Source organism: Anopheles nili, chromosome 3 (genome assembly GCF_943737925.1).
Source record: "Anopheles nili chromosome 3, idAnoNiliSN_F5_01, whole genome shotgun sequence".
Taxonomy (NCBI): domain Eukaryota; kingdom Metazoa; phylum Arthropoda; class Insecta; order Diptera; family Culicidae; genus Anopheles; species Anopheles nili.
Window position 1 is genome coordinate 32,287,254 of NC_071292.1, and position 16,174 is coordinate 32,303,427.

Below are 16,174 nucleotides of genomic sequence, written 5' to 3' on the forward strand. Positions count from 1 at the left end.
GGTCTCTGAGAAGCTACTACCTGTTCAAATAAACAAATGCGCAAAAGAAAAAGGAAAATTGAAATACTCTTCTATGTTGCTCAGCATTTTACCGAAAATTTCCACAGAATAACCAAGATAACAATAATAATAATAATAACCAAGATAACAGATAATTGTAAGATAAAATTCCTTACGTGGAAAGTAACAAGATCTTATATGGTTTTTAGGTAACAAGATACAACATTAGGACCATGTAGCGGATCATCGTGGTGTTGTAATACGAACAGGCTATGTGTGATTTGTTCCAAATTATTTCAGCCATTTGATAAAAGCTCTTCATTTGCTCAAGCGTATTCTCTATAAGTATGGCTGGCAACAAGTTGAGAGGTCCGAATCTTCAATCACGTGCAACAGAGAAGACAATGTCGTCTTATCCATAAAGCAATGTTACAATGCCGCATGGTTGTTCTTCAGCGGAGCTCTCAGTTTTTGTAACTATTTTCCATATTTGAGATTAAATAATTTTTGAATAAGTATTCATACTAATATAAATACGTGAACATCGTTTTTTTTAATTATCCAGTTGCACTTATTATACAATCATCCATCTAATTACGTTATTATCTTGCCAGTATCTTACCATTCATTTCTTTCTTTAACTCGGCATCCAAATGCTGGCGCCGTTTTATGTGCTTGTAAAATTTGCCGTTTCTCTTAGTCTTATGGATTTTTATCAATTAAACAATGGTTTGTTATGTTTAAAAAATAGAAATATGTATGTACTTAAAAACTTCGTTATTCAAGGCTAGAAGTAAAAAAATCGATTGTTACATATTGCATACACGTTATTGTACACGTTAGTTTGTAAATATACCTTTTTAAATAACATTTTTAAACATCTGAACAACTTATTTGTATTTCTGGGCCACAGTGCCTGCCTCAGTCTCACGTCCCAAAAGAAGTTACATACGTTTTTCACAAAACTACTTTTATTTGAATTAAATCAAATTTTCTTGGAATGTATTGTGTGCTCTATATACTGTGCTGGCATAATAAACTTATCTAATAGTAGGATAATTTTACAGAACTTTGAATTTAAACTTTTTGAAATATTCCAACAAATGGGTGACTTCTTGAGAGTAATTTTTAATTGGATAAACAAATTATTGATAAATATATGTATGATGGTAACGTCTTTTTCAAATTAGTTAATATTAATCTTCACAAAAATGCATGCTTTCCATTCGCCAGTAGAATACTCCCTGAAATCAACAAACAGATGATTTTGTTTACAAATGCCGGCAAGAAAGCAACGGACTGCTTATGTTCTAGAGAGTTAAACACAGTGCGAATCACATGAAATAAAAAAATTCCTGCAATAGATCATCGATGTACAGATTTTCTATGCTAGCACTACCTTCGAGTAAACTTTTATCGCGATAATGATTGGGAACATACAATGAGCAAAACACCGCTAAGGTTTTTACACTTACAATACGGTGTACATTTTCAACTGGCTTTTGAAATTTGAATACCAAGGTTATTATAGACTAAGTGACAGATCCCCGTAATGTTGAAATCAAATATTTACTGATGATGAATTCACAATTCTTCAGTTTCTATTGTTACAGTAAACATTTAATTTTTTTCTTTAATTTGTCCATAAAGTACGAAAAGTCTTGTTTTATGTAATAATTTAAAATCAAATAATTTGAATAATAATTTAAATAGAGGTAGCATATTTATTCAATGGGCGTAAGGTTTCATTTTTTTAAATATAACTCTAAACACTATTGTCTCACAATAAATCAATTTAAAATTTATCTACTCTAAAATACTTTTGCCTGAGCGATTCTCTAAGAATTAGCTTATATCAAGAAAATGTTGAAATATCACACCGTCTGCAAGCACTTTTACCAATCGTGAGTTTTGACGTTTTCATTTCGCTTTGTCATTTCGATACAAACAACCAGAACCGTGATATTTCAGTTTACTGAGTACAGCGAATTAAAACTTGTATATTGTTAAACGGAGCAAAATTTTCTGCAAAAGCATTAAAAATGGATACAGACTGCTCTAATGATTGGCGGAACGCTCATCACAGCACTGGAGTAAGTAGCATTTGTACGATATCGTTTGTTGATAGACGAACAGAATAACATAACCTTAGTACGGAAGGTGGCGGATGATTTTGTTTCATATAATGGCTAACCGAACTACGTTACTGTTTTCAGACTACCATCATGGCAGTGGAGTTCGATGGCGGCGTGGTAATTGGTGCCGATTCACGCACCAGTACCGGAACGTACGTCGCCAACCGAGTCACGGACAAGCTCACGAAGTTGACTGACAATATCTACTGCTGCCGGTCCGGGTCGGCTGCGGATACCCAAGCGATTGCAGACATCGTCGCGTATTCGTTGAACTACCATGAGTAAGCAAACTCCAGTAACAGCCTGATGACGTAAAGATTGATCCGATATTTTGATCTGTTGAACGCAGGAATCAAACAGGCGAACAACCACTGGTGGAGGACGCAGCGAACGAATTCCGGCAGTTTTGCTACAACTATCGCGAAACCCTAGTGGCCGGCATCATCGTGGCCGGATGGGATCCGAAGCACGGTGGTCAGGTGTACTCGGTGCCCGTTGGTGGTATGCAGATACGCCAAAGCGTAACAATCGGCGGTTCCGGCAGCTCGTACATTTACGGTTTTGTAAAGGAGAACTACCGCGAGGGAATGTCCCGTGCGGAGTGCGTTGAGTTTGTAAAGAAATCGGTTTTCCACGCAATGTATCACGACGGCAGTTCAGGTGGTGTGTGCCGTATCGGCGTCATCACGAAGGATGGTGTAGAGCGGGAGGTATTCTTTGCACCGCGTGATTATGAGAATGTTCCGCGCCGATCAAATGCACCGAGCGTGTCGGTTCAAGCGTAAATTACTTTGTAATGCGCGAGTCAAACTATCGCGTTTCTGTGGTTCATGGAATAAATTTTTGCGTACTGCAACATACCCCTTTATAATGGTCGCATCGCTTCATTCATAGTAATAGAAAGATTTCCCACGAAAATGATACAAACATGTAAGAGTTTCCATATAGAAACATTGAAACATTTTCAAATTGCATTCTCAAGAAACTTATCAAGCAAATGTTGTTATGCTTGGGATTGTCAAACATGTCATATTCAATCGAGATGTCTTTGAAATTTCGATTGAAACATAGAAAGGCGGTTGGTTGATAATTTGAAAAAGGATAGATTATTTGGTCTATTCAGGTCTTATCATAAGCTGGTGTGAAAATTGAATTCTATTTCAATGAATATGCCTATAGCCTGGACTGGCTCTTTAGAATGTGTGTAATTGAATTTTCTTCGATAGAAGTTAGCGAGTGAAGGAAACGTTTTTCATGTTTTCATGTTGTTTGCATGTCCAACAATTAAGCATTTTGTAGTGGATTGAACAATTTGCACATATATTTGAGTAACATTTGATCCTTCCTATTGCCCACCATATATTTTAACCCAATGCAATTGATTTGTTCCGTTATCAATAAAAGGTGCCTGGAATGTACATGGATTTTTGCGCATTATCGCAGAAAACTTTGTACACTTATCATTGGATCGTCTCCGAGGATCCAATGTTGCAAAAATATTATACCATATCCCCATTATCTTCCGTGTTGGCTGTAAATAAAAAAAAATTAAATTTTCACCTAATTAGACAACTGATATGAAACGAAACGCAGCGACAGGATCTCGCGTCTCGCTTCGTCGTCGGCGCACGCGCCGCCGGAAAAGTCGAACGACAGCAGTTTCCTCGGGGGGCAGCCCAGCAGCCCGTCAGTTGTGATGCGGGTTGCATAGAGTGCAGGCGTGCGTGCGTGCGTGCGTGCGTGGTCCGTTCGTCCGGCAAGGTACGTGGAGGCATTTTCATCCCATTTCACCGCAAATGGCGAGCCCTCATTTGCTCATTTGTTTACGACGGCGTGCGATTGCTGACCAGTGACATCTGAGCCACCTATATGCGCCAGCACGCACAATCGTTTAGGCCGATTCGGGCAAAGAACAGCAGCAGCACAAATTCCTACCCCCAAACAGTGCCGTAGCGAGCGAGGAAATTTTTCACGGCCACCCTTCGCAACACACCAACAGCAGCAACAATTTTCCCCAGCTCGGCCCGCTCGTCGTGGGTGCATTGGTGGCACGAAGGTGCTGCGAAAACAGTGCGAATGTGTACCTCCTACGTGTGGGTGGGTGTGCGTTGTGAGTGAAACAGAGAGAGAGAGAGAGCGAGAGAGTGTTTTTGGCTAGCAGGAGATGCGGATATAGCGAGGGTGGAGATAGCGAGGGTGGAGATTTTCCCCGAAAACGTTGCAGGCATCGGGAAATCCTGACCATCCTCCGGCTCAGTGCGCGATCTCGGTGGTGTGAGGCTGGCGAGCCTTCGCAGCTCGGAAAAGGCTCGCTGGTGCTGGTGCTTTGTGACTCAACGCGCGCGCCAGGCAACGTGGATTCACACGGATCGATGAATGAATGAACGGAAGCATTCCGGGTTTGGTTGTGGCCAGTGGTGTGTGTTGGTGTTTTTCGCCGCATCGACTGTGGCTTCGGACGGGTGCCGGATGCGTGCGTGGAAAATGTGGAAAAACACGACGCACCCGCACAGTTGCACGGGTAAAGGACACGCACTGATGCCGGCTGTCCGCAGCACACCAATTAGGTTAATGTTCACCGGGAACGACCTGCTCGACGGTAGCGCACTATCGCACAATCCGAACCAACTAATCCCGTCGATCTGGGGGTCACATCGCAGGTGCATCCAAATGAAATGCCTCATCTGCGGGGAATATCATAATCCTGATTCATCGAGGGCAATCACGGCGTAGATGTATGTGCGCCCTCCCCGATACCGTATGTTAACGACGGTGTTGGAGGCCTATCAAGGATCTCTGGGGACTATTTAAGCATCTGAGGTCTCCTCGAATATACACACATTAATGCTACCTTTTTTCACTTTAAGGTCATGCGTACCTTGCAGATTAATTTTGTTCGCATTTAAATGCCATCCATATTTCGTTTCAACGCTCTTCTAATACCTACAGGATAACTCGTCCGAAAAAAAAACACACGATGACCGTTTCTGATCGCCATGATGGCCGGCAAATCTCGGGTATCCTTGCACCGCAAATCCCAGCCCGCATCCACCCCGTGGCACGTGGCTCCAAACGGCTGCAGTTTGCGCAGACCGTTGCCAAAAACAACAGACCGGGGCCGGAGATTTCGCAAAACCACCACCATCCGTGCCGGAAAATCGATATTCAAACCGAGCGTGTGTGTGTGGGAGAGAGAAAGATCGTACCGTGAGGCCAACGAGGTTCCGGATCCGTCGAGCCATGGGGGGGGGGGGCCCATTTTTTAATGTTTGCGAATTTTTATGCACCTCACCATCTCGTTCACCTTCCCAGCCAGGGACTTCTTCTTGACCCACGGAGGCAGGTCAAACCCGTTGCCCCCGAAAGAAAACCCCGTCCAGTTGGCCAGTTCTCGCAAACTCGCAAACCCGAACCTGCGGAAAACAGCCACACCGGGTGGGTTGGCGAAAATCAAACATTTCCCCCCCCCCTCCCACAACACATGGCGTGGGTGGTGGGGAGAGAATGGCCACCTTTACCCTCCACGCCACCCAGCTGAGGGGGTAGGAAAATGGTGCCATTTCCCACTTCCGCTTGCTTTGGGGTCGGATGAAACCGAACTTGGAAAATCACCAATAACCTACATTAGGGATAGGGATAGGAACGGACTGGGAACGTGGGTGGTACGTGGGTGGGCGAGGGGGTGGGGGGCTTTGTGCCTTTTGTACGCTAGCCACGCGCCAGGAGGCTCGTATTTGCACACCACCCACCCGAAAGCCGCGGGCTGGGGTGGCTGTGCTCTAATTTCGTTCGCAGGTCCTTTTCCGTGTGAGTCGTGGAAGGATTTTTTGTGCCCGTTTTTGTTTTAGCGCTACCAACGTGAGTTTTCCTTCCCGAAGAGTTTGGGAATTTTCCTCGTAAATGTGCCCGCTGGATGGGTGAAACCCGTTGGCCAAGCTCCGATTATAATTTAGTGGATTAAAGCGCTGCGCAGGATGCCTTTTATTTTTTTTGGGAAGGAAAGTAAACCGAATGGAAGCGGAAATAATGCGCGAGCAGTGAAATGTTCTTTCCCGTCCGCTCGGTAATTATGAAAAATACCGATCGAAACGCGAAAACGCGAAAAGAAGTGTAACCGGCCGTGCCATCGTTTGCCAGTCGGTTTGGCTGTGTTCAATCTTCCGACAGATCCCATCCCACCCATCGCGGGTGTTTTCCGGGGCGCTTTCACTTGCTGCGAGGTGGATTTTCACTTCACCGTCCACTCGCGACCGGATCTTGCTGTCGTCCTTAAAACGAGAGGGAAAATCGTGCACAACAACAACCGACCCACAACGGCTCACGCTCATCGGCAAAAAGTGGGAACGGACGTGAACGGCTAATGGTTTGGTGGTTCGCAGTCGGACGGGCCACAGATTCGCCGGTCGATTGACGATGGAAATGGAAATGGAACGGCTGAGTGCATTCGTCCTTCGATTCCGCACCGGGACGCAGTGGGATTCTGGGGTCCGCGCCGGAACATTTGTCGGTTTTTGTGTTTGGCTTTGTCGAACGCAACGATTTATGAATTTTGCTTGCGCGTGTGCTCGAACACGCGTGCTTTTGGGGATGGGGCGATTTGTTAGCGTTCGCTTGTGTACGTGGAGCTTTTCTTTCACTTTCTCGGGGAGCGTTTTTTTTGTTGTTTCTACACGTGTCGTGAGCTGTGAGCCAATTTGATACACAGAAATGGTGGGGACGCCAATGAAGGAGTATTTAAATTGTGCTCAAAAACCCACCATGTGCCACCATTTGGCGCGCAATATCAGCGATCTGTTCCCGAGCCCATATTTCTCGATTCACCGTGCACAAACGTTGATCCTGTCGTCGTAAAAAATAAACCCTGCAAAATCCACCGGTGCAAATTTAAAGCTTGCTGCCAACGTACACCCAAAATATGCTCCGGCACGTCCTCCTCGCCGGGCGCTAGCGAATGCGTGAAAAATGCTTAACCAAACGCACACAGCACTCCCCCTTTTGGGAGGGTGACGCATTTTTATGCCCTGCTGGGTGGCTTCCACTCCATTACTCACCAGCTGCGAAACGTGGCACCGGAATGGCGTCCAATCGGTGCGCCAGCCGTGCGCTCGAACATAAAACGTCCGTGAACATGGGCCTTTAAATTTTCCCAACCTCCAGAGCGTTAGAGAGAAAGAGAGAGAGCGATAGAAGCGAGGGAGAAAAAAACCCCCCACAAACACACACACACATTGAAGTCCACTCCCGTGTCAACGCTCGCAAAAGCTGCACAGGGCGTTCGGTTTGGATGGGGAAAAGTTTTCTAATTTAAATATCATATTGATTGCCAAACGCGCCCCGGCAGCTTTCGGGCGGCTGTTCGGTTTCTCGGTTTCTTTTCACAAAACCCCGCTAAAGCTTGCGTGAAAATCGATGTGTTTGAAGTGGCGGTGGTGGTGGAAACTTTTTCAGCCACCCAGCAGCTCGCGATGATCGTGAGTGTGACGATCGTGTGTCGATGTGTTCGAGCCTTCCTTCGCCCGTTTATCCACACGCGAATGGTATCAATATCAAAGTTTTCGCTCGGCAAACGGCGCAAAAGCGATGAAAGCTTCCCGTCCAGTGCCTGCCAGAAACAATAAAAAGCGAGCGTACAACGAGGAGCGCAGAAATAAAACTAAAATTCGGCACAAGAAAAAGAGTGGAGAAAAGCAGATAATGGGTCGGGCAGAAACAGATTAGCGTAAAATTATTCGCCCAACTCCGGCGGATGCCTTCCAGTTGCGATTGTTTACGTTTGATCGCGCATCCGTGGGGGGGTGGCAAAACAAAAGGTGAAAGCGAGAACGCGCGGAAAATATGTGTGCCTTTTGGGTAAAAAAATTAATATTCCCTTTTTGTTTACCACCTTTGGCGATGCGTACGAAAAAAGCACGCGGCTTTGCTTTCTTCTTTCACGCAAATTCCGTCGCTTTCGCTTCGGTGCACCTTTATTTTCCCATTTCGGAAGTTTTTCCAGCATTTTCCTTCCTTTTCAACGCGCCCAACGATGGTTCAGATGACACATCTTCGGTGGTGGCTAAAAATAGCACAAACCGTTAAATTTGATGCTCATCAAGGCCTGCTGTGTCACACGGTTTGCCTACCATTCAGGCGCACACCCAGCCAGGGGTGAGTGAACGGTCGACCCTGGGGATCATTAATTTTCCTGGATCCCGCAACCTCGAACCCTGGGCGTTTGCCGCTTCGTGCCGGGAAGGTAGGCAAATTGGGACCAATAAATGGAATGACACAATTGCCACCCCAACCCCATCGCTAGGGGTGCCCTTAGGCAAAACCACCCCCTAGCGACCACAGGGTGGTGAATTGTCCACGCGAAGCTTGGAGCAAAGTCGTAACGATCGGGTGCTGCCTTTCGGTTCGAAGGGTACGTGCACACGGGACCTGCACCAAATTGCTGACTATAAAAAAGTAATCGCTAAGCTTAATCGATGGCCGCCGGGGGTTTTGCTGTGACTCTCCGGCCCGTTGACCGCGTGCGACCGAAAAGGGTAGTCGGGGTGACATTCGAGCCGGGAAAGCGATACTTTTCCAGCACCGTCGGGGTGTGTACGTGTGTGTGTGGTTGGTGTTGTCTCAAATCAGTGCTCCGGATTAGGGCGCACACGTTCGGTAGGCTGGAATACAAAAAAAAAGGGGCCACGGAAAATCAGCGCACAACCGCACTGGGGATAGTGGAGTGGATTTCTTTCAAAATTTGATGGAAGAGCAAATAGAACGGCGCTGGTTTGCACACGGCATGCCCGGGCCCGGTTTTAGTTTACCTGATGTCAACACATTCGTGCCGTCGAGCAAAAAGGATAGTAATCGGATTAACCCTTCGATGGGTAGAGTAGGAATATGCTCGCTGAAAGGGTACGTTGCATTTTTCCTGCAAGATGAATAAAAAAGCTCATGGAAAACTCTCTCGCGAGCATTAAATGACAGAACAACAATAAAATTAAGCCATAAAAATTGAGCAATAAAGAAAGGTCTGAACAACCAGTTTTCAAACGCAATGACTCCTTCCAAACCTGTTAAGGGTTAATAACACCAACAACATGCAGCACCGTTGGTCATGGTAGGCCTTTGAAAATGTGTAACTACCCACGCTAGCCAAGCCTACCAAATGTGCCGTTCTGCTCCACTTTAATCCCCATTCCAGATCGTTTCAACCTCCCCCAAAACCATGGCCATTTTCGAAAGCTACCATTTCCATTCGAACACACCCAGTCCCGTTGGTTGTGGGCTGAAATGTGACGTCCGAAAACGTATCCTTTTAAAGCGATTGCTAGGATTCTTTTTTGTCCCCTTGGGATGTGCGTTTTTTCTTCTCCCTTTGCAACAATGAGTTTTCAAACGGGTCGAATTCCCTCACGAAAGAGATTTCGGAGACGATGGATGCCAAGCAAAAAAAAAAAAGGATTCATGTGCAACAACAACAGCAACGCCGGCAATGGGAAGAAAATCTGGAAATGGAATAATAATTGAATTCTTGGCGAGTTTTTCGGCTCCAAACTTTTGGCCAGCCTCCAGCCCATCCTTAGGTCGAAAGTCCAGCATTTCCCCGTTGCGGGTGTTCGGTGTGGGTGGGGAGGGGGTTTTCGTTGGATTCTTTTGTTTTCCCCCAACCGCCCACATTCGGACGAGCCCCTTTCGCTGCCGGGTGGGTCAATGAAGAGCGGATTACGGTTTTGGGACAGTGATTTGCTTCGGATCTGTTGGGCAATGCTACGGTGCTTGGGTCAAAGTTCGCCCACTTCGGTGGGTCCACTTTTTATTCGTTTCGTCTTATCTCTGACGGTTTTCCACTCACTCCCACGTCTGTTTTCCTCGGGATCATCTAACCCCGTCCCCACGGGTTGTTGTCGCTCCTAGTGACATCCTTCGTACTTTAAGCGGCATTTGCGCTAGATTTACTAAAAGCAGGGTTTATTTGTGGGATCTTAACATAAATTCAACAATTCACAGTGACCTTCCCGGTAGGGCATCGCATTCTTCTTGCCCCGCTCGAGGAGGACCGTCGCCTGATGGACAGGAGCTTTCTAATTCGCCAAACCAACCTTTCCAACATCTGGCAGGGGATTTGAGCGAAACTGGGCGAACGGGTCGATTGAAAGCTTCCGAAATGGCAACGATCCGAATGGTGATATTGTGGCGCAGGTCAGGGAAAATGGGACGACCTACCATCCAGCAGGATAATCATGTTTACCTGTCATTGTCAGCGGGTTTTTTTTTCTTGTTCCACCCCGAGGGAATCACCACACCACAGGGCAGGTTATCAACTCGTGACGGTTTGGTTTATTATGATTGCTTGTGGGGCAGCACATCACAGTATGACTCTTTTTCTTCGTTTGTGTAATAGCAAAAAGCGAGGATGATTACGGCACGTAAAAACGGGATATGCTCATTTCTTTTCATTTATTTATTCTAGGTAGCTTTTGAATTCACTCAACCTATCCGGTGAGTCAAAGTTTACATAATCGGCCCCATTTTTTTTTTGATTGCATTCATTGCACTCTAGCACTTGGTATTTTTCTCTCAGCCTATGCTCCCGATAATCATTGCCAAACGGCTTAGCAAAGGCATGTGTCGGACTACAAGATTACAAATAGAGAAGCTTTGCTATAGTCGTGCAGAGGTTAACTAGTTTTATTCTTAAACGATTACTAATGGACAGTGTAGAACGCTGAAATGGTTCATTGATTTGGCGTGGCTATTAGTTCGATCCGTAATGGTGTGGATGTGTACGATCAGTTAATACACGAATATGCAGCTAGCGTGACTGCATAGTTAGTGCGCTAGAGTTCAGATATGCCAGTCTTAAATAGATGTGAAGGTCATAGTGATGGTGTAGTTATTAAGCCACGATTCGATCAATGTGATTTCAATTGTACCACCTTTCGCAAAACATGTGTTCCAAAACCAGTCTAAATCGTGTTCGCTCAAATCTTGTGCAGTGATCGTTCTTTGTAACAATAATGTTTGCGAAACGTCAACTAAATTCGTTACACTAAATGCTATTTTATATTCAATTCGTTTAACGGTGCACCAATCGATGGGAAAGTGTTTGTGAGTGTGTAGTTACTACTTGTATTTGTCGTTTGTAAAATTTCAAATCATTTAAACATTCAGCAACCTTTAGCTCGCTTTAGATAACCGCAAAAGTAAAAGACTTCTTGGGGGTGATTATAATCTAGCGCACTTATGTAATTTGCTTCGTAATGGTACCCATCTGTAACCTTGTTGAAGGGAACAGCGTATTGCACAACTTAAAAGTTCTTTATCTAACTCCATTGCTGGTTAACCATCTCAAGCTAACGTTGAACCGTAGCAGCTGTACTTTGGAACTTTGCAAACAGGAAAACTTTGCACAGCTTGTTCTTATTTTGAACCAAACTCGCCACAAGCGGTTCAATGCCAGTTTGAAGCATTCGAGTGAACCATGGATCAAGTTCACTATTTATTTTACCGGTTTAAAATGCCGGTAATTATTCAATTGAAACCCATCGTTGAGGAGTAGCTTTTCTCGTTTACGCACACAACAACAAGACAGCGTGTTTTTCATCTCAAATGTGCCGTCAAATGGTGTAAATTCTTCCTTTTGCAGCTCGTTCAGTGGAACGTAGCGATAGCGGTTTGTCTCGCCTGATGTCTTTCGGTTTGTTTGAAAACATTTCGCAAACGAAGACGTGCATTCAATCTGTAAACAAAGCACTTAAGATTCTGCGAATTTTTAAACAGGATTAGATGCAATTACAAGCGGCTGCGCGGCGCCTTAATTGGATCGGAAACCAGCGAGAAGGAAAGCAAAATAGCACTTCGTGGGATTTATTCCGTGCAATGAATCATCAATGTGCGAGCATCCGATGTTTTCCCGTAAGCCCCCGGGGGGGTTTTTTCCCGAATCGATGCGAAAGTACCTTTTCTTTTCCGGCGCGTCCCGGGCATGTCGTCCTGGTCGTCCTGGCTGTCAAAAGATATCGATGGAAAATGTCGGTTTTTGCGTCGGGCGAGCCATTGTTCTTTCTGGCAATTCAATTTCGACCTTACTTCGCCTGCTCGTGTTTATCGTGTTCCGTTCCGAGGGAAGCTGTACAGTGATGTGGGTGCTTCTTTTAACAGGACAGTGAGCTCCTGTTATTGCCTCATATTTCTGGTATCTGTTTTGACATGTATTTTTTATGTAGTTCTTCCGTTTTTTTTGCAGGCAAACAGTGGTTTGGAGTCGCTTTTCAGGTTAAATTTACCACTCTTATTTCCTCAAAGCGATTTCTAACCGTCAAATCCATTCCGTTTGAAGTTAAGAGAGCAAACACGAGCTTATACCTCTTCTGTGCGAAGCTCTAAATTTAGCATAAATATGTTTTCCCTGCCCGGGCAGGAAATAAATGAGAAATGAAATAATCGTATTCTTTCACCGTTCCGCAGCATTCTTTGGCAGAATTATCCGCGGAAGTTCCTTACCACGAAGGGCCCCGAAAATTCCAGCATAATACCTGGCGGGCTCGAAGGCACATTGCCCTCGTTCTGTCCAGTGGCCCCGTCTGCCAGTGCCAGGGAGTTTTTTAATTAAACCAAACACTCTTTCCACCATAGCTAGTGTGTGTGTGTGTTTTTGTTCTATTTTTACTTCATTCTTGGCTTTTGGTTTTAGGCAAACTTTTGCGCCAACGAACGACGTCTTACGCGTCTGATCTCAGGATCACTCGTCGGCGTTTTTCGTCCGCTGGATTGAGTGTGGAAGCTGAAAGGCACGACGCTCGAACCTGCCAGCTGCCGACGGTGGTTAGAGAATAAATTCATTATTAAATTTCTCAATTGTCACATTCCCATCACCACCTGGGCCATCCCTTGGGTGTACGCTTAGGTAGCCATCTTGGGGTGAGATGGTGTTTTTCTCCCGCCTACTTTGATCTTCATTTTTTTTTTCGCTACGGTGCTTTCGCACGTTTTTCTCTTCGTTCGTCTTTGGTTGGTTCCTTAGAAAACGAGACAAGTCTCGCCTCGCATCGAACGCGACAAAAAAGAACGTCCCAAACCGAAGAGCGCTGGTATAGAGTGGTGGCAAAATTAATCAATGACCTCGCTGTTTCCAGCATTTTCCCAGCTGAAGGACGCCACCACCTCGATGGAGGCGCATTGTGGCTTGTACAGTATTTGCCGGGTTTTTCGCCGCATCCTGCCAGTAGAACGTTCGAGCAGGGGATTTATGTTTCATTTCGCCACATGAGCACACAATATGCAAACACTTGCGTCGCTTTGCCTTCCCGGAATAGAAGGTCGCCTGCACGGCGTTGCGTAAGCTTTGCGTAACGTCATCACCCTTCCTGGTATCCTGGTAGTTGCGGTAGGATTGCGCACGAAAGGACGAAAGGAGGGTTTTTGAAACCGAAAAGCCAAAAACCGCTAAACACTCTCCACCTCTGCCCTGGGGGCTGAACCATGGGGCGGTTTATCTGTGGGAGGGAAATTAAATATCGCCATCAGCGCGCATATTTGTTTCACTATCGCACCGCAACCCTGCGCTGAGTCGACGAGAAGCGAAGATTGCAGTGTAACACCCCGGAAAAGTTAATCTCCATAAATAAGCAAACCATGCGGCCGGGTATTTTTGAAGGCGAGCCATTACCATTGGGGTGTGAGCGAGACAGAACAAACGCCACCCGATACCGGGGGCGATCGAGACAGAGCGATAAAGGAGAGCTAAAGCTGGTTGCCATGGAAATAGACTGGCTTTCGGGCGAAAAGAAAGGTATTTTTCGGTGGGTTTGTTTTGATGAGGGGCGTGTGTTTGGTTTTTCCTTCACCGTTGCGACGTCCACCGTTCATTCATCCTTTCCGGATGGATCGTAACCCTGGCCGGAATGTCCTTTCTCGGGCGCGGAAAAGCGTGTGCGAGTTTTTATTTGCACGCTTTCAAAAATACCATACCAACAGAGGGCCCGGGGAGGCGTACCATAAAGGGCGTCACATTTAAATGCTCCGAGTCGTTTCCATGCCGAGTATGTTGGGTATGCGTGTGTGGGTGTGTTTTTTGTAATGTCTTCTGCTTTCCAGTGCGATATTTGCCTCGCTCGTGGCCACGTAACGTAGCGGAATTGTTTTTCCCCGTGGTCGGAAAGTTATGGGAGGCGAATAAAAATTAATTAAGCATAAGTAAGCTTCCAGGGCGTACGCGGGACACACGAGATGGTGGGGCATTTTTGTGGAAATTGTTTGTTATTATTGTGAGAAAAGAAATCTGGAACGATTACACGGAACAAGAGGGTGCATGAGGAGTTATGATTTGATGCTGGGGATTTTCCTGCATCTGAATCGAGGGCAGCCATAAGAACTGCATGTATTTAACTCTTTTTTTTTGGTAAGATAATGTATGCTCTACCTAGAGCCGTATTTTATTTTGCTGGAAATATGAAACTTTGGATTAATGTTTTGCAAGGATAAAAGTACAAATCTACAAAAATAGCATGCACATGGATATGTTGCACCCACTACCAAGAAATAAAGTTTCAAGGGTGCATCGGCGAGATTAATTTTACAGGAGCGCTGCATTTTTTGTTTCTGCAGGTTCGCTTGTTCCATTCAAACCCCCGGCTAAGCGTAATGCATGTGCGTCGAGGCAAAATAAAAACACTTTCGTATGCAATTCATGCTCCGTTTCAATTTGTCTCCATCGATGCACGGCTCTCCAGATCAGCCCGTAAATGGCGATAAGCTTTCAGGGAACTGCAAACACAGCCAAGCATAGAGTGCATGCCTCTCCACGCGTCCAGCAGCCTTTCTACAGCTTTCCTGCTGCACAGCAAGCTAACGCCACGTGAGCAAAACCCTACGAACCACCCGAGCCTCAGTAGCGTTGGCGCACGAAAGTTGTGCGAGCACCTGCCTAGCTGAAATGCTCAAGGACACGGCTGAAACCGACCGAGGCAAAAAGCCTCACATGTAATGAGTGCGCTTGCAGCATCCTACGACGAAATGGCCAGGCAACAGGAACCAGAACGTGAGGTGATGTTGTGGGGCATGGCGATGGCGTTCCGATTTTACTTGATGGTTTTTCGTCATGGTTTGCTGTTGCTGTTTGTGAACGTTTGGTTTGTTCGTTTGCCTCGTTCGTTACTGTTTCGCTTGTTAGCTTGGGTGCGCCATTGTGCGCCAGGACTCGTTCGTGTGTCGATCGACCGGTGTGTGTGTGTGTGTGTTGGGGATTTTTGTTTTTCGAATAAAAAATATTCACGCTTTTTTCCTACCCAAGCTGTGCCCCTGGGAGCAATGTCACAGCGAAACAGAAGCAAGCGCACACTCTAGTGTGAGAGAGAGAGAGACAACAAGAACAAAAAAAAATCCTGATACGCCGTCACAACTGAACGATCGGTTTTAAGATGGGAAAGCGAAAAATGTCCCTTTCTCATTTCCACCCGAAGCCGTTCGTTCGCCCGACCGGACTCGAGAATGAGCGTTCATTTCAGGGGAATCAATCGATGCGAGTGAAAGAATATTGTTTCTTTGGTTCTTCTGCACTTTACCAGCAGACCGACCGATTGCGATACGGTGGAATAAAGACAAGCAATGTTACGCAAGCGTGTCGGATCGGAAATGTTGGCGAGTTTTTGCTGCGCTCTGTTCTACCTACCTGTTTTTTCTCCGTTTCCCGATCATCCTTTGAATGTCGCATTGTTGGTGATGCTACGCGGGTCACATACCTTTTAGGGGATTGTCATTTTTCACGTGCTTCGAAGCATTAGGAACGGAGAAAATGCCGGATGTTATTAAGCATAGATCTGTTGAGCAATGATTACACAACATTTACGGAGGGACAGAAATGGAACGTCAACTTTCATTTCCTCAGACAGGAGACGTGGAAGATAATATTGTGTAATATCGAAGGATTATTTGTTAGGTTCCTTGTTTTAGTTAATTTTCTCTTCCACTTTGTTTAAATGAGCAACTTGAATGTAACGCAAGAAGATCAGATGCTGTTTGCTGCGACAATCATTCACGCATATAATTTTAATTGCAGTTCA

The 16,174-nt window shown here is 45.6% G+C and overlaps 1 protein-coding gene across 1 annotated transcript; it reads left to right on the plus strand.

Annotated features, from left to right (window-relative positions):
- Nucleotides 1-1,959: 1,959 nt before the first annotated feature.
- LOC128723508 (proteasome subunit beta type-6) lies at nt 1,960-2,993 on the plus strand. Its single transcript, XM_053817260.1, has 3 exons — nt 1,960-2,093; nt 2,217-2,416; nt 2,485-2,993. The coding sequence occupies exons 1-3, from the start codon at nt 2,043-2,045 to the stop codon at nt 2,918-2,920; spliced, it is 687 nt and encodes a 228-aa protein (XP_053673235.1). The 5' UTR covers nt 1,960-2,042; the 3' UTR covers nt 2,921-2,993.
- The last annotated feature ends 13,181 nt before the right edge of the window (nt 2,994-16,174 follow it).

Coding starts and splice junctions, on each gene's coding strand:
- LOC128723508 (XM_053817260.1), top strand. CDS start 2,043: ATGGATACAGACTGCTCTAATGATTGGCGGAACGCTCATCACAGCACT. Junction 2,094..2,216: donor ACGCTCATCACAGCACTGGA/GTAAGTAGCATT, acceptor TACTGTTTTCAG/ACTACCATCATGGCAGTGGA. Junction 2,417..2,484: donor TATTCGTTGAACTACCATGA/GTAAGCAAACTC, acceptor TGTTGAACGCAG/GAATCAAACAGGCGAACAAC.